At 33.9% G+C, this 25,815-nt stretch overlaps 2 protein-coding genes across 3 annotated transcripts in view; one reads left to right on the top strand and one right to left on the bottom strand.

The window, feature by feature from the left end:
- Positions 1–11,798, top strand: part of LOC134839126 (potassium voltage-gated channel subfamily C member 2-like) — a 55,828-nt gene extending 44,030 nt beyond the window's left edge. Inside the window, exons 9-14 of the mRNA XM_063854570.1 lie at positions 2,365–2,721; positions 8,203–8,647; positions 9,080–9,330; positions 9,604–9,848; positions 11,036–11,383; positions 11,623–11,798. Coding sequence (XP_063710640.1) covers positions 2,365–2,721; positions 8,203–8,647; positions 9,080–9,330; positions 9,604–9,848; positions 11,036–11,383; positions 11,623–11,628 — 1,652 coding nt within the window. The 3' untranslated portion in view covers positions 11,629–11,798. The remainder of the gene's footprint in view (positions 1–2,364; positions 2,722–8,202; positions 8,648–9,079; positions 9,331–9,603; positions 9,849–11,035; positions 11,384–11,622) is intronic.
- Positions 1–25,815, bottom strand: part of LOC134840258 (TLC domain-containing protein 4-B-like) — a 520,491-nt gene that overhangs the window by 155,262 nt on the left and 339,414 nt on the right. The window lies entirely within an intron of this gene.

Below are 25,815 nucleotides of genomic sequence, written 5' to 3'. Positions count from 1 at the left end.
GATACCAAAGCGACCTTGCAAGCATATTCCTCTTAATTTTGAAAGCAAAAACTAACTCTGAAAGACTCTTGCATGATGAATGCAAATTTTTAATTTTTCACATAAAAAAGCCAAAAAATTACTTTTTTTCAAGATATCACACACGAAATTAAGCAAAATTGTTATTCCACAATCACTAAAGCTGAATAATTTGAATATAAACCTAAAAATTAAACGTGAAATTGAATTTTGGACTGTATCGTAATATAATTTTCCGACACAACCAGCTTTTTTGTGGCTCAGTTGAGCTCACGACTAAAGGAGGACCTATAACCTTGTGTTGGCTATTGCAATTTCTAACTTTTCAAAAAAACCACATCGCATCTAGCTCTTCATACTAACAGTTATTGTTCCGACCACTCAAAATGGGCAGCATTTTTGTTTTTGAGTTGGTTATTATTTTTTACTTTTAATTTTTTTGTGCAAAATCAGGTATCACCAAAAGTATTGGTATGAATCGAGGGATGTCTAATTTTAAAGCTCTGGAGATTGCTCAAGCCGCACTTAAAAATTCTCAAGGGCTCAGAAAAACTAGTTTGAAAAGTTGTCTACTTTGTCTATTTTTGAGCAAGTTGAGCGCGCGAGTAATTCTTGTAAACGGCAAATAACAATCTAATTCATAAATTCAGCTATGAAATTTCAATTTACCCCAGTAAAAAAGTTTTTTTGTTTTTCCAACGCCCTTTTTGACATTTTTATTCAAAAAATTGTCTGCAATAATTTTTAGAAAAATAATTTGTATGTTTTCCAATTTTATTTTGTTTTTTGACGGTGTTTTTGAGGAAAACTACTGTCAAACATACTTAATATAGTATAAATGCCGAATATGCTTTTTTTCAGATCTTCGCAATTCAACATACAATAAAAAAGATAACAGAAATTCAAAAAAAAGCAATAGTTTTTTTAAGTTTTTTCTAAAAATTATTTTAATTAAGCGCTCATTTAGGTGAAACAAATTTTCTGAGCTTAAATGCAAAATTTTATGTAACGAACGTTACTGGATCGCTTTACTCGCTCAAAATTAGCCTAGTTACTGCTCAAATTAAGACTAAAACTAGGGCTATCAAACCCGTTTTTTCTGGACACTCGGGCTTCTTTTTTTAAAATTTTTTCATGTTCAGATTACGAATGAGAGGGTTCTTTTATAGTATATCGCTCGGCCCATTTCGATGACTATTTGTGGTAATTGATTTTGCGTGAAAACAAAAACTAAAATGCAAAACCCCCACTTGTTTCATTCTGGCCTTTCTCTTTGTCAAACCAGAAGAGAATACAGTAGTGAAAGCGCGCATTCAAAAGTCGTCTCTATCAAGGCAAAGTGTCAATGATCGATCTTGTGAATCAAGTGAACAATTACACCCTCCCCCCCTAAATCAAATGAGTTCACGTGGGCAAAAAAATATTTTTCGTGATTTTAGTGATTTAAAAATTAAACGATCTGATTTTATATCTTAGGTCAGTTTGTACATGATGCAAAAAAATCGAAAAATTGAAACTAAATTGAAGCAAGAATTAGAAATCAAAGCGTCATATCTCTAAGGAACAAGAAAGCATTAACGCCCATAAACTTTAGAGGCTTTCACAAAGTTAATGGAGAAAATTCAACTAAGTATCTCGGTGTGTGAGTTCAATTTTTTGATATCCGACAGGAATGTTGAGAGATGTTTGACCGAAAAAGTGATATGAAGCCAAACTTCACTGCTCATTTTCAAATAGCTGATGTTAATTTTGGTCATTTAGATTTGTATTGATAAAATGAGGCTCTAACTATTTGAGCGCACGTCCAAAGATCTGCCTTGAAAGTTTCCATTGGACTGATTTAATTAATACACAACGCACTACCAGACTAGACACTTGATGTGCAAAATCTAATTAATTATAGAACAATACTGCCGGTATATCAGCGCTTCAGATTTTTTTTGAAAGTTTATGGCCACTCAAATCTATAACTTGAATTGAAAAAAAAAAAATCCAAATTCAACGCCTCAAAAGTCCTTGGAGTCTTTTTAAAAATATCTTTGGCCCTGTTATCCACTTATTTGAGGGAAAGGGGTGTTGTGAAAAGCCCTAAAGAAAAATATGCGATTTCTTAGAAAAGAAAATTTTCAAAAAACCGAAGTTGTTGGCAAAAAAGTTCAGAAAATCAATAGCTGAATAAGAAATTGAAATTCTTAAGAACTTTCGAAAAATACTCCTTCGAGAGTACCTCAAATCCACTCTTAACCACCCTTCGCGAAAATCCTGTATCTGATTAAATCTCATCAAGACTTTTTGAGGTAATTGGAGAGGAGCTTATTTTTTGTTAGCGGTCATTGTTATCTTCAGGTTACGGAGACAGTGTGCCCAAGACTTGGAGTGGTCGCATCATTGGTGCATTGTGTGCAATCAGTGGAGTGCTCACAATCGCACTGCCAGTTCCAGTGATCGTGAACAATTTCACTCTCTATTACAACCATGCTCAAGCACGAATCAAGTTACCCAAGAAGAAGAAAGCTATAAAGTTGGCAGCCGCAGCGCCTGCATTTAAGAGTCTGAAACACTTGGCCTTGTTGACCACAACAAGTCCCGAGTCGGATGCGGAGTTGAACCGAATGGCGTCTCCCGACAACAGTGATTCGGATGATGACAAAAGGAGAGGACTGCAGATGGGACGAGCATCACCACGTGACCAATCTCCGAATTGTGAGCTAGTAACACTATTTCTCATGTCAGCGACTTTAATTATCAAATGTGCATAAAGAAACAAATGTAACCGGTTGCTGCGCAAGTAGCCACTGAATGTTTTGACGAGTTATATGAAGAAAAAAAAACGGAAGAAAACTATTCTGTTTAAAGTTTTGAGCGCGGACATTTTTTGAGCCCGCTTCAGGAAAGGACCCAGAAAACTTTGCATTAGCATTGCGATCAGGGGCGGTTTTAGGGAAAAAGGCATCCGGAGCGCGCGCCAAAAAAACGCATTTTTTTGGTCATAATTTTCCAAAAAATGCCCAAAAACGCCTTTTTTTGGCCCGTTTTTTCAAAATTTTGCCTGCGGCGAAGAAAATGTGACCAAAACAGGGGCTTTTTAGTGCTTTGGGCTCGAAAACAGGGGTCCGAAAACCCGCCCCCTCGTGAAAATCCTAAATCCGCCCCTGATTGCCATAAAGCATTTAGCAAAAGCTACAATAAAAATGCAAAAAAAAGAAAAAAAAACGTGCAGCAAATTCTATAAAATTTTTTCAAATTTTTGAACATTTTTTTTGAATTGTTCAATTTTTAAACGGCGTGGAAGGCGGATGATTTCCCCTTGTTGTTCCATGTGAGCCTATTTTTAGTGAATTTGGCTGTTGTATCAATCGTAGTCTGTCATTTCGGTATTTTTGATTGATCTCTGAGCATTTTGGCTGTACCGTGGAGTGTTATGTAGAGTACAAGGAATCTAACAACCTCCCCAATATTCGCAGTCTAAAAATTTTGTGCACAAAGAATGTTGATTACCAATCAATCCTACATATTTCCTTGTATACATCGTATCACATCTTCTTTCCATTAAGATGGGTCCCATTGAAGTATGTTTGCATTTCTTCATTTAAACCTGTAAAATTTGCTAATTGTTTTACCAAGTTTTCTTTTATTATGGGTTTCAATATTTAACCAATATTTGTACATAGGCCGTAGTATGTTGACGACTTGTTTACGAGATTTTTCTTAGGCAAACAATTTCTGTGGCTGGATCTGACCTAGATCGTCATCATTATTCTCTATATTGTCCCTCAGTTCTCGTAACATTGTGTCCGGGTTTGTCATTGCCATCATTCCCAGTTGGACCGAGCTTCTCCTCCGCGTGATTTTTATCCTGCTGCACCCTGGATTCGCATGGACTCGGCTGCCGACTCTTGCTATATCATTACTTTACCCTACTAGTTGTTTAGTTATTTTCTGAACACAATTGTCATATAAGAAATGGCAAAAAAAAATGAAAAACGAATTTCGGTCGGAACAAAAACAATTTCATTTGCCTTCTGAGCATTGATTAATTTGCTGGTAACCACCTTTTCTACAGACACACCAGAAGTGGTTCCTAATAGCTAATTCAATTTCCCACGGAAATTAATTCTCTTATAATTCTCCTATATTTCTAGTCATTTTGTATTATTCCACCTCAATTTTTTTATACTGTTTTGCAGATATTGCGGTCCCACGGTTTGGTTGCACTCTCCTCAACTACTGGTGTTTTTCTACTACAAAGGCAGGATGCGTAAATTTCGTTCGTTTAAGCTGTGGAGCGTATTCAAGGTGACCACTGTCTGCTCGGTTGCTGAAAAAAAAATCAAATTTGAGCTCAATCGTTCGCATGTTGCTGGCGGTTGCTCTGTTTGTAGATCCCAAAATTTTGCCATGCTCAACAGATTCCTAGCATCAAGCGGTTTCTTTCCCGGCTGCGCCATGAAGTAAACTAACGCGGCACGGTACTATAACCCGAGTTACATAGACGAGGTAATACCTTGGACCTCCTGCCAGCATTTTCCCCGATACATTTTTTTTTTTTGCAAAAAAAGTGTTAAGTTTTGTCTAAATTGTGGGTCAGACTCGTTTTTTATAAGAAAGAGTTTGTCTAAAACCATAACTTTTCTCTCCAAAGGCAGCTATTCTGTGAGGTTTTTGTTAGTTAACATGTGTGTTTTTTAATATGAAAGACTTCTTGATGAATGTGTTTTCGGACAGTTTTGCTTCCATTTGCATGTTTTAAATTTCACTTCAGACTTGGTTCTTAGCAAAACTTTTTTTGAAAACCAACCATGGAAAACTTGACCAAACCAGGAATTCCAGGATGATCCCTGCGAGATTTTGACATTGTTTTATCAAACAAACAGCCCAGGATATCAAAATATAGCAAAATGAAATTATGCTCAAGAAGGGTTTCTGACTTTGATCGATCTTCTGCGATTATTTTTGTCAAATATGTGTTATTATAAATTCTATGCTTCAATAGAAAAATTAACCATTATAGTATCAGCCGCGGCTGCGTTTGTGGCCTATTTCATCTACAAAAATGGATTTTACAATGTTTTTTTACCACAAAAGTCATAAATTACCCAAAGGATCAATGGAATTTTTATAGACATTTCCTGACTGATTTCCCTATCTGTAAACAGGAGAACATTTCTACCTCAATTTGAACAAGAGCACAAAGAAATTGCAACAAAAGCATGGAAGTTACCCGTAGACAACTGAGCGTGAAAGTATTGAAGGGAAAGCAAATCTGCGTGAACATCCTGACAGTAAATGAACAAAGTGGGCCCAGGTTCAAAAAGATCCCATTAACCCCTTGGTGGTGATTTTCCCATTTGGTACACTGAGATACATTTCAGAAATGACAGAGTCAAAATTTTAGTGGGTGCGCTATAATGAGATGAAGAATAACTAAACATCATGCTGGAAAAGAATGATTTTAAAACAAAATGACACTTATATGAAACTACCATCGCGGACTACTGCTATTACCATGTTACCTTCTGAGAAGCCTAGACAGCTTCGATACGCAAAAAGCTTCTGTGCACGCAATCAAAATTTTATTGTTCCGATCTGAAAATGGGGAAGAACTTTTGTTTTCTTTTGTTTTCGGGTGTGTTTTAGTTTTGTTGTTCCGACCATTAAATAGGGGGAGGAGTTTAGTATAAAGGTGTTTTAGATTTTTTTATTTTCCCCTACGCAAAATCAGGTAACACCTCAAAAAATCACCGGAATGATTCGAGCGATAAAACCCTTTGAGTGTTGATTCGAACGGCATTAAAAGTTTTTAAAACTTGTCCCATTTTTGCGAAAAATTGGTTCCAAACTTTTGAGTTTTATTCAATTTTTGAGCTAGTATAGCGATTAAGTAACATTCCCTATATGAAAATGAGAGTCAATGGACTTGATTTATTTGAAAGAAAACTTGTTTTGGAAGCTTCATTTAGAGCGCCTCATTGGCAATAAATTTTCTAATAAAAATTTAAAATGTGAAAAAAACTTATTTTAGAATTTCTAGTTTTTTAAATTTATTGTTTGTCATTCATTTTTGAAAATAAGTTTAGTAATTTATGTCTAATTCACTAAACTTTTAAGTGTTATTATTTCTTTTCTCGTCACACCACGCACTAAAAACGACTCTAATTTGAAGCAAAAACAAGAAAAAACCTTTTTTTTGTAGTTTTTCTCATGAAGTTTGCCGGAACATTCAATCCTGCACTGAAATTTTGTGGATAATAATCTACTATATTGGATTTTCCTTGTCCGTCTCTATAAAATAACAAAAATATTCGATTATAATCGAATAAAAATGGATTATACCGACACTATTTTATAAGAAATGAAATTCCAATATAATCGATTATAAATCGATTAATATCGATTATTTTCAACTTACTTTCAAAAAATTTTATCGAAAGAAAAATAATCAAATTTAATCAATTATAATGGATTATAATCAATTTATTAAAATCTTTCGTTGTGCTGTTTTCTTTTTTTTTCAGAATAATTTTAAACATGTGTTGGTTTTTTGTTCTCTCGCTAAATTTCAGTTTTTTTTTCTTAATTTCAACGTGTACTACATAGTTTACTGTTTAGTGGGGGTGGGGTAAATGCATGGGGAAGGGGTGGTTTGGATTTAAATTCGAGGAGGTAGGGGGAGATGGATTATACCGACACTATTTTATAAGAAATGAAATTCCAATATAATCGATTATAAATCGATTAATATCAATTATTTTCAAGTTACTTTCAAAAAATTTTATCGAAAGAAAAATAATCAAATTTAAACAATTATAATGGATTATAATCCATTTATTGAAATCTTTCGTTGTGCTGTTTTCTTTTTTTTTCAGAATAATGTTAAACATGTGTTGGTTATTTTGTTCTCTCGCTAAATTTCAGTTTTTTTCTTAATTTCAACGTGTACTACATAGTTTAGTGTTTAGTGGGGGCGGGGTAAACGCATGGGGAAGGGGTGGTTTGGATTTAATTCGAGGAGGTAGGGGGAGATGGATTATACCGACACTATTTTATAAGAAATGAAATTCCAATATAATCGATTATAAATCGATTAATATCGATTATTTTCAAGTTACTTTCAAAAAATTTTATCGAAAGAAAAATAGTCAAATTTAAACAATTATAATGGATTATAATCCATTTATTGAAATCTTTCGTTGTGCTGTTTTCTTTTTTTTTCAGAATAATGTTAAACATGTGTTGGTTATTTTGTTCTCTCGCTAAATTTCAGTTTTTTTCTTAATTTCAACGTGTACTACATAGTTTAGTGTTTAGTGGGGTTGGGGTAAACGCGTGGGGAAGGGGTGGTTTGGATTTAAGTTCGGGGAGGTAGGGGGAGATGGGAGGAACGAAGGGGGACGTGGGGGACGTAGGGGGGCGTAGGGTGGGACGTATGTGTGTGTGTGTGTGTGTGTGTGTGTGTGTGTGGGGGGGGGGGGGGGGGGGGGGGGGTTATGTGGTAGGGGAATTTTATTCGATTTTTTTTTCAAGTCGACCAGGTTGATTTTCTGAGCACTCCCATCACACTAAAAAGAACGTATTTGGACCCAATTTCTAGCGCGTCAGGCAAATTTCTTGAAAAAAACGGTCAAAATGCCGTTTTTGGGCTCTTTTTGGAAAGTTACAACTTATTGGCGTCTTCAAAATTACTACATATTGGCCGCCCCTAGATCAACGTAACCGCTCGAGTTTTGCAGAAAGTTGCAAAAAGTGGAGTCATTATTTACAAAATTTAATCAATTTTTATGGAATTTATAACAAAAAATAATCCATTATATTGAAAACAAAAATGGATTATAATCGATTATAATGGATTTTAATGGTTTTTTATTTTTCGAAAATAATCGATAAAAATGAATCAAAAATCCATTACGTCGTCTAAGTTTGCCATGATAATCGATTCTATAGACATCATTTTAGTCAACGAAAATCCATTATACTCGATTTTTATCCATGAAACTTCGGCTCGGGATGCTAATTGCACAGCAACCGTTTATCCTTGTTCAATTTAGCGTGAGAATGAAACAATATAATCATAGAAAAAAGGCGACAACAATTGGCGAATCTTGTTAACTGTTCCCATAACTGTTCCCATCGTTACAAGATACCACAGGAGGGTAATAGTTAACAATTCCAAATCATTGATTTCAGACTCGAGAATTCAAGTGAAGAGTTACAACAACAACAATTGCATTTCACAATCAAACGAACAAGTAGGACCGACGCAAAACAAACCGATATCACCCCCAATTATCCCCATACACGACCATCAAAGCCTGGACGAGCTGCTCTTCGGAGACCACAGTCCACTGCAGAGCAATAAAACGGCAGACTCAAAGGGCCACGAAATGTCCACGAATAGTAGTCAATCGAACCCTTCTTTGGGTAAATTTTCAAGACAGAAAAGTGAGAGTAAGAAGAAACGTTTCACTGATATAAATAGGCGGTACTCCTTACACCAGGCAAACAGTTCCACGGGGGAGCAGGGGGTTCACCGAAAAAATAGGAGTGAAAAAAGAGCAGGGAATGCTGATGGAAATAGGGGCATGTCAAAGTCCACTTCTTTCACCTGTGCGACCGTCAACGAAACAGATAGGTGAGAAATTATAAGAAGCGAATCCAATTTAAATTTTGAATCAAATTAGAAAGAAATGCCAAATTTGATGCAAATAGTTTAATTCGCTCAAATCAAACTTACCTTACTCAAAATGTACTTCAAATAAAAAAAATCTCTTCCTATTTTTTTTTACTTTGAAAGACGAACGGAAGCAAACTTTCTTATATAAAATTACGCTTCTCTTCAGCTAGATTTCAAATTTTAAGCACTGGTAATTATGAAGAATTTTATACCTAGAATGTGAAGAAACTAATTGCTGTTCGTCTTTTAAATGGCTTTTTACATATAATCACTATCCTTTTTAGCTAACACTCCGAAATCAACCAGTATTAGAAAGGAAAATAGAAAAAAATGTATTCTTCTTATTTTAATAAATTATTTGCTGGTCGTCTTTGATTGGTGTTGATTTAGTGCTGAGCAACCTCGTCAAAAGCACAACTGGAGCAGGAAAAAGTTACACCAGATGAGCTCAATTTACCTCTCCTCGGGAAGTGACGGAGAGCGCGACGTCAGCATTACCCCCGCGAGACCAAGACGCAAGAGCGGAGTAGTCGGAGACCACTCGGCAACAGACAAACACATATCAGGGTCATCATTCAAAAATAAATCGGGTTCTGAAAAAAAGAAACTGAAAAAAGGATTAGAATCTGAGCTCAGTGAAGGTTAATTTTCATTAGTTTTTATTTGTTCGGCAAAAAATGATTTCATGTAAAAATAAGCGAAAATTCAATTCGCCTGAATAAATAATTAAATAGATAAATGATAAAATACATAGTCAACTCCCGAAACTTCTCATCAATTTTTTTTTCATGTGGAAAATTTTTGAGATGCGTTTTTTTTATGAGCAGTGTTCTGGTTTTCTGAAGAAAGCATAAAACGACACAAGAGTTTTTGATCCAAGTTTTCACAAATGACCAATCAAGGTTTACTTTTAGGATCGGCTACTGAGTTGATGTACACACACAGAAGCCCACTGCAAAACAGCAGCAGCTGTAGAGAGACAAACTCCAATGAGCGCAATGCCATTAGACGTTCAAGGACCCTGTCCAAATCGAGCACCTCAGCCAGAATTGAGATGCCAAATGATGTTCCAATGATTCCCCGTAGTTCTCATACAAGCAAAGGAGGAGACGCGAAAGATGCACTGGGATATAATGACAGCTTTAGGAATAGAACTGAAGTTAGTAACGGTGTTTTCAAATTTAAACAAAACTGCTCGTATCAGGGCGAAGCCCTGAATGTTCCGACTGTCTTTTAAGGTCTATTCTATGGAGTAGTAGTAACATGAAAAAATTAAATTTAATAAGAAATGAATTTTTTTTAATTGAGATTTTTTGTGAAAATCATCCACTCACACGCCATATAAAACACAAAGTGATAAATTTCGCTTCCAGTAACAAATCAATTCTGGCAAATAAGCTTCCTTCAACCAATTTGTAACGAGCTCGAAGACGGATTAAATATCCGCTTACGCGTTAATAGCGCGAAATATATCACGCGTTAATTGTCCCAAATTGGCCAAAATGCCAATCTTTAAACCCCATAATTTTACCAAAAATGATCACTGTGAAAAAAAAGGGAAATTTTTTTCAAGTTTAAGCTCAAGACAACTATACCTTTTGAATGATATAAAAAAATTTCTGTCAAAAATGGCTAGTTAAAAAGAAAAAACCCACCCCGATCACAAATACTCCGTTACTTTCGTTACGAAAGTCGGAACAATTACTGGACTTAACCCTACCCTTCAATTCTCGGCTAGATTTCAATGGAGCATAATTTTGTATTGATACAGTTTTGCATGACCTTTTCAAGTAATTTTGTGCAAATTTCAAAAAATCTAATGCAAATTAAGGAAAATGGAGAAATTTTCTTCTAAATAATTCTACTGTTTTATAGGTCAAAATTTTATGTCTGTGACAAAATTTCTCCCCCAGTGTTCAAAAATCACCACAGTTTGAAATTAGCGAAAAATACAAGGACGGTCTTTCACACTGCAGTATAAATTAATCTAAGTAGTCGCATGAGTTGATTTCAAGTATTGAGAATTTATTTCTCACCCAGTATCAATAACTTAGTAAATGAATTTCCGCTTTGAGAGACCTGTTAACGGACCTGTAAGTCCAATGATGCTCTCCTAGACAGTAAAATTGTTGGCGTGGTTTGTAAATTTATATCATTTATTAACTACCCACAATGGAGTTGCCTGAAAACAATTTATTATGATTATTATTGCAGTTTTATAGTATTTTATTCACGTTTCATTTCGATACAAACTGGGCACTTAATTTCTGAAGTCAGATTTCCTTTTCTTCAGTGTTTTTTCTGCGCGTCGAGTTTTTGGTTTGAATCGTAAAATTTGAATTTCAGATATCACAACCTCAAACAAGTACCAAATATCCCCAACTGAGTGCAAGTTTGAACTCACATCACTTTAACACTCAATTTCGAGACGAACGTGAACGAACGGGGAGCTTCTCGGGAATCGAACGACAGCCGCCGCGCAAAGGATCCCCATGGTTACTGCAGCGACAGACATCATACTCGGAAGTGGACACGAGAAGCCGACGTCGCAATTCATTCGTGCCCTCCACGCTTCCATTTCTGAGCGGGGGAGGGGCAGGATTTGATTATTTCAAGCGTGACAGACTGCGGAGTGCCATGCCTCGACTTGGTCAGTTTGACAGCGTGAAAGAAACCGCACACGATTCCATCCAGGTTATAAGTTCTTCATGTTGTTTTCTTCTGAAACACGAATATTAATGAATATTAGCTTTCAGCTTTTTTTTGTTTTAATCATGAATAGAAAAGAAAAATAAATGTTACCGCAAAATCTCACTTTCAATTGAACGAGCTCCGAAAAAACACGAGGTCTTTGAATTGTGCTGCATAGTTTTTGTAAGTAATTCTATTGTTTTTTCTCGAATGTTTCCGTTTCTACAGTAATTTTTTTTCAGGAGTGAGCAGTCAATGAGCAACCTCATCAAATCAGGCGACGACAGCCGAAAAGACATCTACGATACAGCACGAGCCAATAATTGATTAATTGAAACTCGACACTACAACTGATATGAGTAGTTAGCGTAATTTCTTATTATTAATCCAAATCAAAATGCTGCAAACTTTTCTTAAAAACTGTCTTATTCAAAATCGGGTTTTAAACTCTTCTCTCATCAGAATCATTCAATCATCTGGTCAAAAATTAGAACCAATAAAAAACTAAACAAAACATTAGTTTTTTTTACAAAAAAAATGCATTTCTTTCGATCAATTTTTACTTCAAAAAAGTTCCTAAAACACAGGCGTTTTTGGGTTGTGCCAAAAAAGAAGAAAAAAGCGTAGAGGAAAATTCCTGTAAAGAAGAAAAGCACCCAATTCTTTCTACCAGTATAAATTCTCTATTTTATAAAAAGATAATAATTTATTAATCTTTACTTTATTATCTCTGATAAAGACTGTGACAGATAATTTTTCGACCATTTAAAATGACCAAGAAATTTTGTCATCGGGCGTTTTTTAGTTTTTTCTTAACGCCATATATGTTGTTGTTTGAAGTTTTTGATGTTAAGTCTAATTTCGAGCAAAAAAGAGCGAGCAGGCTAATTATAGAAAAAAGCCCTGAAACTTTTATTCAAATCCTGAGAACCATTTTTTAAATTTAAAACAGTTTATCAAAGTTTTTAAGAGCTATCTTGCAATAAAAAGTTTCAAGAACTTGAAAAAATCTGCAAAAGTTGAAAAAAAAACTTGTTTTGTTTTTTTTTATTTTTCTACTCATTTTTGAAGAAAATTTTTGTTCTATACGCATATTTTACTACGAATATCAAATAGGAGTAAAAAAAGTCCGTGAAGTCTTGAAGTTTTTAAGAACACGGTCGGAAAATTTGTGCTACTTGCAAAGCCATCGGCTATTCTTGTTCTGTTCTGTTTTTAAACTAGAACCATGTCTACCAGCTCTGTGGTTTGAGTTATATGGAACTTTTCTTCTTGAAATCACATATAACATTCAATTCCTTTGTACAATTAGAGAAAACTGGATGTCATGCGTTTTGATGTGCCTGGTGCTATACTATGTTTTAAGAAAAAAAAATTAAAAAAACTAGCGTGTAACGCACCTCCGGTGCTTCGAATTTTTGACAACTCATGAAAAACCGCATATATTGGAAACCAGATTTTAGTGTACTCTGACAGCGCCCAATTACATGATTGGTAATTTCATGTTTGATAAATTTTTTAATTACTATTTTCCGTCATCTCGAAAACGTAAAATCTTGAAAAAAAAACGAATATTTGAGTAGTCATATTTGGAGGCAAGAGTTACAACTCCTGGGAGTACCCTGGCAGCAACCAACATCAGGGTAAGGAATTTCAAATTTTGAAAAAATCACAAAAAAACGTCATATCTCGAAAACTACAAAAAACTGAGCAGTCATAATCGGATGCAAGGTTCGCAATACCCTGAGAGTACTCTGATAGCCCCCAACTACAGGGTTGGGAATTTCAAAGTTTGAAGAAAAAATTATTTTCGTTATTATTCCTGGAAACTTTTTGATAAATCACAAAAACGTTATATCTCGGAAACTACAAGGGTCTGAGCAGTCAAATTTGGAGGCTACATTCGCAACCCCTGAGAGTACCCTGAGAGCACACAAGTACAGAGTAAATGATTTAAAAATTTGATAAACGAAAATTGATTACAGTTTTTTGAAAAGTTTTTGAAAAAATCACAAAAAACGTTAAAGCTCAAAAACTACACAAACTTGAGCGATTATAAATGGAGGCAAGGTTCGCAGGTTGAAAACAAAAATTGAGTCAAGTTTTCTGAAAATTTTTTGATAAATCACAAAAAACGTGATATCTCAAAAACTACCACAATTTGAGCAGTCAAATTTGGAGGCAAAATTTGCAACCCTTGAAAATATCCTGACAGCGTAAGGGATTTCAAACTTTGAAAACAAAAATTGAGTCAAGTTTTAGGAAAATTTTTTGATAAATCACAAAAAACGTCAGATTTTAAAACTACAAAGATTTGAGCAGTTATAATTGGAGGCATGGTTCGCAGTACCTAGAAGTACTCTTAAAGCTCCCAAATACATGGTTGGGAATTTCAAATTTTGAAGAAAAAAAATCATTGAGTTTTCTGAAAGTTTTTTTAAAATCACAAAAAACTTTATATCTCGGAAACAACAAGGGTTTGAGCTGTCATATTTGGAACCCCTGAGAGCACCCTGACAGCACCCAAACACAGGGCAAGGAATTTCAAATTTTTTATTTTGTTTTGTAATTTGAGTTTTCCAAATATCTTCGAAAAAAAATCAAAAATCGTCGTATCTCGTACACTAAAAAAATTTGAGCAGTCTTAATTGGACACCAAAATTGCAATCACTCTGTGAAATCTAACAGGATCCCACTATTGGGCTGCTTTTTTAAAACTTGATGGAGTAACCACTGAATTCAAACTGGAAAATCGAAAAAATCTTAACCATTGCAATATACGATATAGCTTAAACGTGAAAAAATCTTTCGTTAACTATGAAAAAGTTTTACGTTGAAAAAGCTTAAACATGCCGAGATAGTCATGCCCGCATTGAAAAAATAATAGATAGCTATCAAGAAAAATTGATATAAAAATCGATTTGATTAAGTGATATAAAAAATAGTATAAAAAATGGTACAAAAGAGTGTTTTAAAAATGTGATATAAAAAGGTGATATAAAATATGATATAAAAAAGCGAGATATAAAAAAGTAAGTGATATATAAGAAGTGATAAAAAAAGTAATATCAAAAAATTATATAAAAACGTGATATAAAAAGTGATACAACAAAGTGATAAAAAGATAGAAAAAAAGATTGAGTAAAAAGATCTTGAGAAAAATTATTTTGAGAAAAAAAATCCCGAGAAAGAAGATCTTGAGAAAAAAAATTAAGAGAAAAAAAATCATGAGAAAAAAAATCTTCAGAAAAAAGATTTTTTTTTTTAAAAAAAGAGAAAAAGATAGAGTCAAAACATAGATCGAAGAAGAAAGATCGAAAAAACAGATAGAAAAAGAAAAAGAAAGATAGAAAAAGAAGGATAGAAAAAGAAAGTTGGAAAAAGAAAGATAGAACAAGAAAGATAAAAAATGAAAGGTAGAAAAAAAAGATGGAAAAAGAACAGAAAAGATCGGAAAAATTGAAAAAGAAAAATAGAAAAAAAATTGAGAAAATAGAAAAAGAGAAAAAAAGATAGAAAACTATAATAAAAAAAGGTAGAAAAAAAATGGAAAAAGCAGGATTGGAAAAGAAAGATAGGAAAACGATCAAAAAAAAGAGAAAAAAAAAGATAGAAAAAGCAAGATCGAAAAAAAAAGATAGAAAAAGAAGGATAGAAAAAAAGGATCGAGAAAGAAAGATAAAAAAAGAAAACCAGAAAAGATCGAAAAAGTAGAAAAAAGATAAAAATGTAGAAAAAGAAAAAGAAAGATTGAAAAAAAAAGATAGAAGAAGAAAGATCGAAAAAAGGATAGAAAACGAAGGATAGAAAAAAAGGATCGAAAAAGAAAGATAGAAAAGAATGATAGAAAAAGAAAGATAGAAAAAGAGAGAAAAAACAGATCAAAAAATAAGGATCGAAAAAAAAGACAGAAAAAGAAGATAGAGAATCCAGGCAAAGATGAAGGAAAGAAAGATTGGAGACAACCGTTTGGCAGTAGTACTATTTTGAACTGAATCGTCGAAACAAAATTGAAAGTTAAAAAATTTAGCCTCGAAAAAAATTACTGAAAAATTATTGACCTTGCGGAAAATTAATTGAAAAATTTTCTTAAGCATTGCAATATATGATATAGCTTAAACATGAAAAAGTTTTTTCGTTAAATATGCAAAACTATTATGCTTAAAGATGGGAGATAGCTATCACTAGAATTTTAATTTAGTAAAAACACTTGAAGATCTGAGGTACCCGGGACGAGGTGCTGTTTTATATTCCGACCCTTTCGACAAAAATGCGGTAGGATTCGAACGTCTTGACCAAAATTCGGTATGTTTCATCCATCTAAGCAAGACCAGGCTATCTAGACCAAAATTCGGTATATCTCGTCCATCTAAGCACTGTGCTTGACTTCAGCAAGATGATATGTTTCGACCAGTGGCGTGAGCAGAAATTTTTTTAGGGGGCGGTTTTTTGAAAAAAAAAAATTGAAAGTTTTGTCGACCTTCCTTTAAGGCCGACCAATTTGATTTTCTGAGCTCTCCGAAAATAATATAAGGACCCTATTTTGTCAAATTAGCGTCATCGTTGTATTTTTGAAAAACACTGAAGCAGTTTTTTGAAAAATAGGCTAAAATGACGTTTTGAGCGCTTTAAAGATTATTTGACCAAAAAAGTGCGTTTTTTTTTCGGCGCGCGCTCCCTTGTCATCAATTTTAGTTAGTTTGACATCGAAGAACTCGTAAAATTATACGAAAGGGGGGAAAATTTGGAAACCAGAATTGAGGGGGAAGCATCTGTTCTTGCTAACGAACAATCGGAGGCGGATCTAGGTTTTTCTCGGGGGGGGGGGGGGATGTTCAAAAAATGCTCGAAAATTTTGTCGACGTTTTTTTTTAGATCGACGAAATTGATTTTTCGAGCGCTCCCAGAATACTCCAAAGACCATATTTTGACCAAAAACTTTGCACCGCACGCAAATTTAAAAAAACACGTCAAAAATGCCGTTTTCGGGCACGATTAGGAAAATTTCGACCAAAAGTTGCGTTTTCTCGCGCGCGCTTCCTTTCAAAACTAGAATATATGGGTGCTAGAGGGGCGCCTTTAGAAAAATTTTAGAGTTGGTCGGCCTACAATGGATGTCATAAAATAATACCAGACGGGGGACCCTTTGGTTGGAGAGGGGGTCGAATCCCTGAGGAGAGGGCGTCCGCCCCCTCCCACCTAAATCTGCCCCTGCGAACAATTCTATTCCGCTAAATTTTACACGACTTGACCTTGTAATCCTTTCTTTTGATCTACTGTTTTTCTGGTCTGAAAGGCACCCGCATAGATAAACTTTTGCTTGCTGTCTAACAACTGAATTATCCAATCTGGAAATGAAGTTCAACTGGCATCATTTAACTTCTCGAAAATGTAGCACTTCGACAGTTTTACAATCAACAAACATAAAAAAGTTATTTTCATCGGAAAGCTCTAATTTTTTTCAGCGAGAATCACAAGTTAATGGCAAAGTACGACTTTTAAAAGAATAAAACCAGTCAATTAAGGTCAGCCAAGGTCGTTTTATGAATTAAATTACGTTTTTAAATCTAAATTACGAAAATGGTTTCAGGGAGTTTGAACTCTGTGTACTGCAAATCGTTTTTTTTGTACATTTTGAACCTCGCATTAATATCCGCAGGCGTGATCCAAACTGATGGGAGCTTGAATTGCTGCGAGAATTGAAATTGCTGCTTAATTTTATTTACTTTTTAAAAGAAGTTTGCGATTAAACGCAAACAAGCGGATATTAATTTCAAATTAAAATTTATTGAACACGTTTGATGCTGGTCTGATAGCAAAAATAAAATTTGGATACGTTGTTTTTTTTTGTGCCAAGAAAGATATATGAAGAAATAAGAGCAATCTTGTTAGTTCATTTTCACGAGAAATTACTTGTTTTGACTCTTCGTTGGATTACCCTTCCTTTTTTGAATTGAGTGAGCTAATGGCATTATAAAACTATCATTTATATAATGGTACTTTATAGTTTAATTCTTGCTTTCTTTTTCTCCATGTGCTTACAAAAAATCGCACCTTTACAGCACAATAATTATGGGCAAAATCTTTTCAATAACATCACTCAAAAATTTAGCCGTTTTGTCCCCCCGCTGTCCTTGAAAGACAATTTAGTAAAAATTTACAGCGAGTTGTTTCAAATTCTTGAAGTGGATGAGAAAGGAGGAACAATAACCTTGAAATTAGTAAATGTGTATATCTATCAATCGGAAGAGGCAAAGTGGAATCCAGATGAGCATCACGGAGTGAATGTTTTTGATGTCCCGCTCGGAACATTCTGGAAACCTAACATAAGTAAACCTTGTGTCTCCAAGATTGCTTGTTTTTACAATTTTACGACAATCTTTTTCCGAAGACACGATTTTTGACAAATAAGCGTAAGAAGTCCAAACAAATTGAGGAATACAAACAAATAAGCCTCAACTCTCACTCAATCAAGCGTGCTTTTACTACAATTCAAAATTTAAAAAAAAAACTACGCTGAAAATTTGATGAGACGAATGACAAGGTATTACTCTGTAAACGAATCAATTGCTTTTTGGCTTTTAAAAGCTTTTAAAAAATGCGGCTTGATTTTATTGAATTTCTTTTCACAATCCCCTCTTTGCCAAGAAAGGGCAAGATTGTTAAGTATAATCAGTTGGTAGAGTTATGGACCAACAGAGAGCAACAAAAAAGCTCAATAAAAAATTCTAGCTAATATACTGTTTTCGTTCAGAGGTGTGCATTACGAGGTCAAACTGTGTATATTGTGAGCGGTTTCCTCACCAAGTAGATTTCTTCAATGCTAGTTTTCTTCGATCTTTATTTTTGTTTTGGATTCCACGAACAAATATTTAGAACACTGTATCACTCACACACTGGGCTGCAATAAAATCTGTTGAGTAAGAATTTTTGTTTCGGTATTTTGTCCGAAAACCCCCATTTTTGCGACCTACCTTTACACGATTTGTCTTGATTTGTAATAGGTATCAACTTATGAATAAGAAAATGGTTACCAAAAAAAAGAGTTTCTTCTAAATTGTGGTGGGTTCGCTTTCATAGATCTAAGCTGTCGTTTCGTATTCGCCCACCCCCTCTATTAGACTTAATTCTGCAGTCTTTCTTAATGACCCCGTGGTCCGAAAATCAACAATTGACAAATCTAAACGTAAAATTTGGCGTTGGTACTTAGATAAATTTTCTTTGCTGCTGCTCTTTCTCTAAATTCCGTTCTGTGGAATTCGTTCCTCATACTGTTTTTGTGAACAGTTTAATTGCTAAAACTTTGAAACAACACTCTCATTTTTTTGAGGGATATGGTGTCGTCATTTTTCTTCCATCTTTTCAATTGTGTGCGATCTCGTTCCTTTAATTTCATCGGACGCTCTGATAGTTCTGTGTTCTCAAAACCACAAAAATTTAAGTAATTTTTATACATTTTTGCAGCTGTTAAATAGTAAGATAGTCCAACTTTTTCTGCAATTTTCTGCCAGAATCAGCCAACTTCACGTAAAATGACAACTCTGCATCTTTTTTGTATTATTGGGGGGTTTGAAACTATAACGCGAGAAAATCAACTTCGCGGTTGACTACTACTGTGAGATTCAACACAATATTTTTGACTTCTTTTTTTTTAAAGTTTCTTGGACTTTGGGTTCAATTTCCAAAATACAAAATATTTTCATTTTCAATAGACAAAATCAAACAAATTTTACAAGTAAATCAATTAGAACAGAGAAATTGAAGTGCAAAAAGACTCTCGTAAAACATTTCAAGAAATCAATTTGAAGCAAACAGGAAAGAAATCCGTTGCTGTTTTCAGGATGCAAGTAGCTTCTTTGAGTTTTCAGTAAGGGCCCACAATTCACCCGATCACAAAAGAACAAATATCAATTACGTTTTGATAATCAACTTGAAAAAATTTTTTTGCTAGGAACTAAGAAGGTTCTTTTACAGAAGAAATAAACAAAACGTTTCAGAAGCAAACTGTACAAGATTGAAATGTACATAATTATTGAAATTAAGTACACCAGTGAACCATTTCTCAATACTGATGAGATTCTGAAGGTTTTTTGAAGCCAGCCTCTCAATTTAGAAGACGTTGCGAAATTTGTAAAGATTTTGATTTTACTTCGATGAGCAAAACGATTCGTTAAAATTGATGAACATCTTGAAGTTGATGAACATCTAAAAGTTTGTAAGAGATGATCCTGCAGTTAGTTGTTAAGGTCACAAGAAAGTCAATTTTTCTAAGAATTTCTTTCAAATTATAAATCTCTTAAAACGTTTGAAGTTATAATAAAAAGTGAATTCTTCGCACGAGTTGTTGCTTTTCTCAGCAAGTTACTCGAGTCAGGGTGTTCAAAATATATGTTCTAGTTACTCGATTCAGGGTGTTTCAAATATTTTTTATAGCTTGAATTGATTCAAAAACATACTTTTAGCAATTTATTGAATTTTACATTTTGCCGAGTTTATCTCTTTGCAAAAACATTTAAAAATTTTCCGAAAATAGGTTTTTTTTTCATAGCTTGAATTCGTCCTCGAAAAAACTACGCTTTTGTATAGCAAAATTTTGAACAAAAAAACTGATAAAAAATCAAGTCATTTTTGTAGCTGGAACTTATTTGCGACTAGTTTGAGCTTTTTTTGCGGAGACTATTGACTATTGAAAGTTTGAAATATTCAAAACGTTTTGAAAGCCTGAATAACTCCGCAACAAAAATGAAGTGTCTCAAGCAAGCTAATGAGCAAAAACAAACTAAAAAGGGTTTTAATGGTTTATCAGTTCACATCTTCTGGCGAAAATTTCTCAAAGTCAAAATCAGTTTCCAAAAATTCTCAGACAAAACTTAGCAGGTACTGTCTAGTTTTGATATATATTCATTATTATATTGATATTGACTGGAAAATTTCTAAAACAATCAAAACTCAGAAAAATTTCTCGAAAATTGAGCTCCTTGATTGCTATTCACAATTGCGACTTATGGAAGCTGAGACAATGACATTTATCTTTCTGTCAATCATAAAAAATTTGAGAGTAAGTTAATCGATAGAATTTATTCGGTCGTTTTCAACGTTCTTTTTCACCATATATTTTTTGCTTTATTTACCCCAACTTGTTTTTTGGTTCCTTTGACGTCACCGAATAAACAGAAAAAATATTATAGGGCCTTTTTTATTTTGGGGATTCTGCTCATATTTTGAAAGCTTTATATTGCCTATATATGACCACTACCGAGTTAAAAAAAAACTATACACTAACGCGCTGTGTTCTCAATTTTATAATAGTGGGGGCTAAAATGGGAAATTGATGGTAAAAATTATCAGCAAAACTTTGAAAGTCTCAATCTTTACGAGAGCATTAGTCATTAAAATTTGAAAAATAAAAATTTCTCAGAATTTCAGGATATTTGATCTTGAACTAAACAAAGATAGTAAATTGAAACTTATCCAGACGTCTTGAACAATCATGCTTCTCGCATATACACTGTCCCAAACGATTTTCGTTCACCATTGTTCACCATTGTTCACCATCGCAAATTTTTCAACATTGCGTCCTTCGAGCATTTTGGATTTACGTTTAGATAAAAAATTTAAAGCAAAAGCTTCAAGGACAACCAATTTTTTCTATAATGTTATCGTTTTAGCTCAAATTGCAATTGAACAATTTCTAAATTAGTATCTGCTTGAGATACCAGTTGTTGCGTCTAAAATTGAAGTTCTTCCCCAACATTTGGTCGCAGCAATAGAAAAATGATCAGCATTGGTATAAAAATATTGAGGTAACTCAGTTGAAGCAAAATCACATTAAGACCAATAAACAGGTGTTTTGGGTCATTCTAAGATAATATCACAGCGGAGTCAAATTTTAGTGGAATTGCTCAAATGAACTTATGTTTTGTGAACATGTATTTCCTTAAAAGCAATATTCTTGAATTTTGGGCCTCAGCATAAATTTCCAGTTTGAAAGCGTACAGCTTCAGAAGAATACGAGCGTTTTGAACGAAAAAAAAAATGATTCATACTTGCCGTCTTGATACATTTTTCCGTAAAATTTGAATGTTTCATTATTTTAGGAATGAGAGACATTGTTGATGTTCAATACCAGATGGAAGGAACTCAAGCTGTCAATTACGACGGCGAAATCTACAGCATGCTTTTTTTCGCAACTGTCAAAATGTCCTGCGCATTCGACGTGACTGATTTCCCTTTCGACATCCAAAGTTGTCCAATTGTTTTTATTCAACAAAATGGCCAGGAAGAAAATTACAACATAAGTGAGATAAATGGTTTTTACCGAGTTTTTAGTGACTTTGCTTACGCCAATGGATGTCATGTAAAAAAAGTTGGGGTTTGAAACAAGCGCAAACAATTGACTTAAATACAACGAAACGGCTATTATATCAAATGATTTTTCAAAGAAACAAGACTGCGTGTATCAGGGCAAAGCCCTGAATGTTCCGACTGCCTTTTAAAGTTTAAAGAGCAGTAATAACTTTAAAAAATTAAATGTAATAAAAAAAAACGAAAATTTTTTTTCTAAAATTAGATTTTTTTTGAAAATTATCCCCCACACGCCATTGAAAGTACAAAAGAATAGATTTTGCTCCTTGTTACAAATCAATTATGGCAAATAAGCTTCTTTCAACCAATTCTTTAAATCTCCGCTTACGCGTTAGTAGCGCGAAATATATCGCGCGTTAATTGACCCAAATTGGCCAAAATGACAATCTTTAAACCCTCATAACCTTACAAAAAATGATCACATGTGAAATATATTTTTTTCAAATTTAAGCTCAAAACAGCAATACTTTTTGAATGATATAAAAAAATCCGTCAAAAATGGCTAGTTACAAAGTCGAAATTTGTCTGAAGAAAAAAAACCCACCTCGAGCACAAATATTCCGTTACTTTCGTATCGAAAGTCGGAACAACAATTGACGATTAGCTTTTAAAAGTTCATTCTACGGCATCTCATCATTGGATTGAAAGCCACAATTTGTCATTGAAAAACGCCATATCTCAAGCAGTCAAGTTTTGAGGCCAAAGTTGTAACTCCTTAGTGTACACTGAAAGCACGATACCACTGGGTTACTATTTTTAAATTTTGTTAAAACACTTCTACACAAATTCTAAAATGCACGAGATGTAAAGAAAACCGTAGAGGGCTTTGGATTCTTTCATTAAATTGTTTGCCTGGATAAAAAGAAAAACTTCTCCTCAACAATCAGTTAGATTGTTTTAGGACGTTGATTGTAGTTAAATTCTTGGACGCTGCGATATCGTGGCACTTGACTTGTCAACATGGCGACTTCTGAAACCTGTATCAAGTGAAACGCAAGTCAAATAAGTTATAGATTAGTTTTGCTGGATCAATTGAGCAATCTCTCCACCCATTACCAATATCAAATTTCAAAACAAAATCACTAAAACTGATGCATATAAACTGATATCTTTTTTTTTCTGTCTGAAATTTAAAAAATTTAGTGTTGCGTAAAATATTAAGGTGCAGCGGAGAATAATTGTTGGTATTCAGATACAAAGTTAGAGCGACAACCCTGGTAATTTGTTTTCATCGAGGCATTGGTCACCCAAACAAAAGTTTGCCGATAATTTCACTTGTTTTTTTTCCGAAAACTTTTCTCGACACTCGCAATAAATAAACTCCATTCGGTCAATTGATTGCATGTTGTGAAAACATCAAACATCTGCCTGCATGTTGATAACGTTTGGTTGTCTTGTCGTGTTTTACCATTTTCGCTTGGAAGTGGTGTGGGGGATTGATAGCTCTATTGGTCATTACGATAAGAGGGGGGAGGGGGCTGCTCAATAGATCAATTTTAGTATGAAGCTCAGAGTTATTTCAAAATTTTAAGACGTTGACTAATAAATTTGGTAAAAACAGTGATCTGACTCAAAGATTGTTTCTTGAAATTTGAACTCGTATTATATCTGACACTTTTTTATGAATAACTAACCCTAAAATTGTATGCTCTTAGGTTTTTACAATGAGCAGATGCATCTAATAAGTTATCAGGACAACGATTTATGGGAAGTTTTGCGGCCAGTTGTATTCATCGAGAAAAGAAGTAAAATGAATATCGCCGAATATGGAAGCGTCAGTTTGTATGAAGATTTTGCCGATTTAATTATCAAACGTCGAAGCTTATTTTCTATTTTATTCCTGATTTTTCCGACTGCCTTACTGTATGTGTTATCCTCTTTCACATTCTTCCTACCTGTGGATTCTGGAGAGAAGGTGTCTTATGCAGTCACACTTCTGCTGGCGCAGATTGTTTCTTTTGGAACATTAGGCAACCTGTTTCCTCCTAGCTCCAAAAACGTACCTAAACTAGTCTACTTCGTCGTAGTTGTCACTGTTCATATGAGCATCAGTTGTCTTCTCGCCATTTTTGGTAATAGTTTGCAGTTTATATAACTTTTTTCTTTCTCTTACTCACGCGCTAGGTAGAGTACAAATAGATGTTCCTAGCGTCTCGTCCACTATTAAACAAAGGACTGGGTTAGGGTTAGGGTTAGGGTTAGGGTTAGGGTTAGGGTTAGGGTTAGGGCTCAATTCAATTGTGAGCAATTTAAGCTGCCGCTTACCTGCATTAGTCATTCCAAATGAGCTAAGTTAGCAATTTTTAAATCCCCATATTTATACGAAAAAAATCACAGGGAGTTTTTTCTATTTGAACTCCAGACAGCATTATTTTCAGGTGGTATAAGAATTGTTCATCAAAAGCGTTAAGTTAGAAAATTTAAACTTGACTGACTAAAAAACCACCCGTACTCAATAAACAGAGAAAAAAAATTCGATTAAGTTACAAACATGATCGTACTTTCAAGGAAATCATAACTAACTAAAATCAAATTTTGTAGACTTTAAAACAAGCTTAATTCAAAATAAAAAAGGTTTTTCTTAGAAAAATTAATCGGTTATAATTGATTTTAAGTCATTAACTTTCTTGTAGAAATTATCTTGAAATCAGTTATAACAGATTATAATCTCTCATTTGGACAATAAAATGTTATTTCAAAACAATTGTATCTTACTATTGATTAGAATTTCGCCGTCAAAATAGAAATCTTTAAGCGGGAGATGTCTTGTCACCTTCTGATTCATCAATGCACAAAATTTTACCATCGGTGCACAAAGAGATTCCTTCATGTTAGTTAAAAGAGTGCAGCAGTACGTATAAAATTACTCAGCTGAACTAATTATCGAACTAAAACAAATTACTCTGATTTTGGTGATGAATAAAACAAAAATTGTCACCAAGAACGAAATATAATAGAAAAGAAAAAATGTTATATAGTTAAATTGCTTTGAAAACTGCTAGAACGGCTTTTCAAACTTCCAGCGTCTATGAAAAACAAAAAACTAAAAAGATTATAATTCAACTAAAAAACTAATGAGAATTGACCATAATCAATTACGCAGAACCAAAAGCGGTGATTCGCATCACTTGTGATACCATCATAATCAAATACGGTCAGCTTTGGACAGAAAATGAGAAGGAAATTATTATGTAAGTATAAAATTAACAAAAATGTTTGACAAAATGACAAAAACTGCTTTCAGATGTCTCGGAAAAAGTTCAGTTTGAGGAAAAAACATATTTCGAGAAACACAATTGCCAATGTTAAAATTGTTTCAGAATTGCGGCAAAAAAAACAACAAAACTTCGGTAGACGTAAATTAGGCTGTAACAAAGTTTTTGGCATGAAAAGTGTTTCAGCAAGTTTTGAAAAAAAAAGTGAAAACGAAATTTTTAACCCGCTCCCTTGCACACACACTCTCAAGAAAAAAAACAGGATATATGTATACTTTTTCGGACATGCAATATTCAATTATTGTGCCGACATAGACAGAAATCATCCCAAAAAGGCTTTTCTGCTAAATAGTAAGAAAAAAAACTGAGAAGAAATAATATAGAATCAGAAATGATCAATTTACAAATTACAGGAACAAATCGAAAAAGGCTTTCTAAGATAGCAAAAGTTGTCAAAGTTGCAAAAAATTTGGTGATGTGGTAACTAAGCTGACTACAAAAACTGAAAAAGGCAGAAGATGTGAAATCAAAATAATGTGGGAAATAATTCGACAGAATTGTAGCCGAAAACCCAAAAATCAAACAAATTGTGTTAAATTAATCTGACAATGTTGAAAAACAATTAATGAAAACCTTGTAATGTTACTTATACACTTTTGCAATTAAAAAGAAACGAAGCTTATAGTGCTGAAGTTGACAACCATGAAGCCAATAAGTCATCAAAAATTGCTTAACTCAAAAGTAGGCAATCGTACCCAGTAATTAAAAATTAAGATTTAAAAATATGATCATGCCAGCTGGACAAATGAAAGAAACACTACTTATTCAGTGATTTTTATAAACAATTGTTAACCC

Source organism: Symsagittifera roscoffensis, chromosome 2, assembly GCF_963678635.1.
Source record: "Symsagittifera roscoffensis chromosome 2, txSymRosc1.1, whole genome shotgun sequence".
Lineage (NCBI taxonomy): Eukaryota > Metazoa > Xenacoelomorpha > Acoela > Convolutidae > Symsagittifera > Symsagittifera roscoffensis.
Note: the sequence above shows the minus strand (reverse complement) of the source record. Positions and strands in the feature narration are given on the sequence as shown.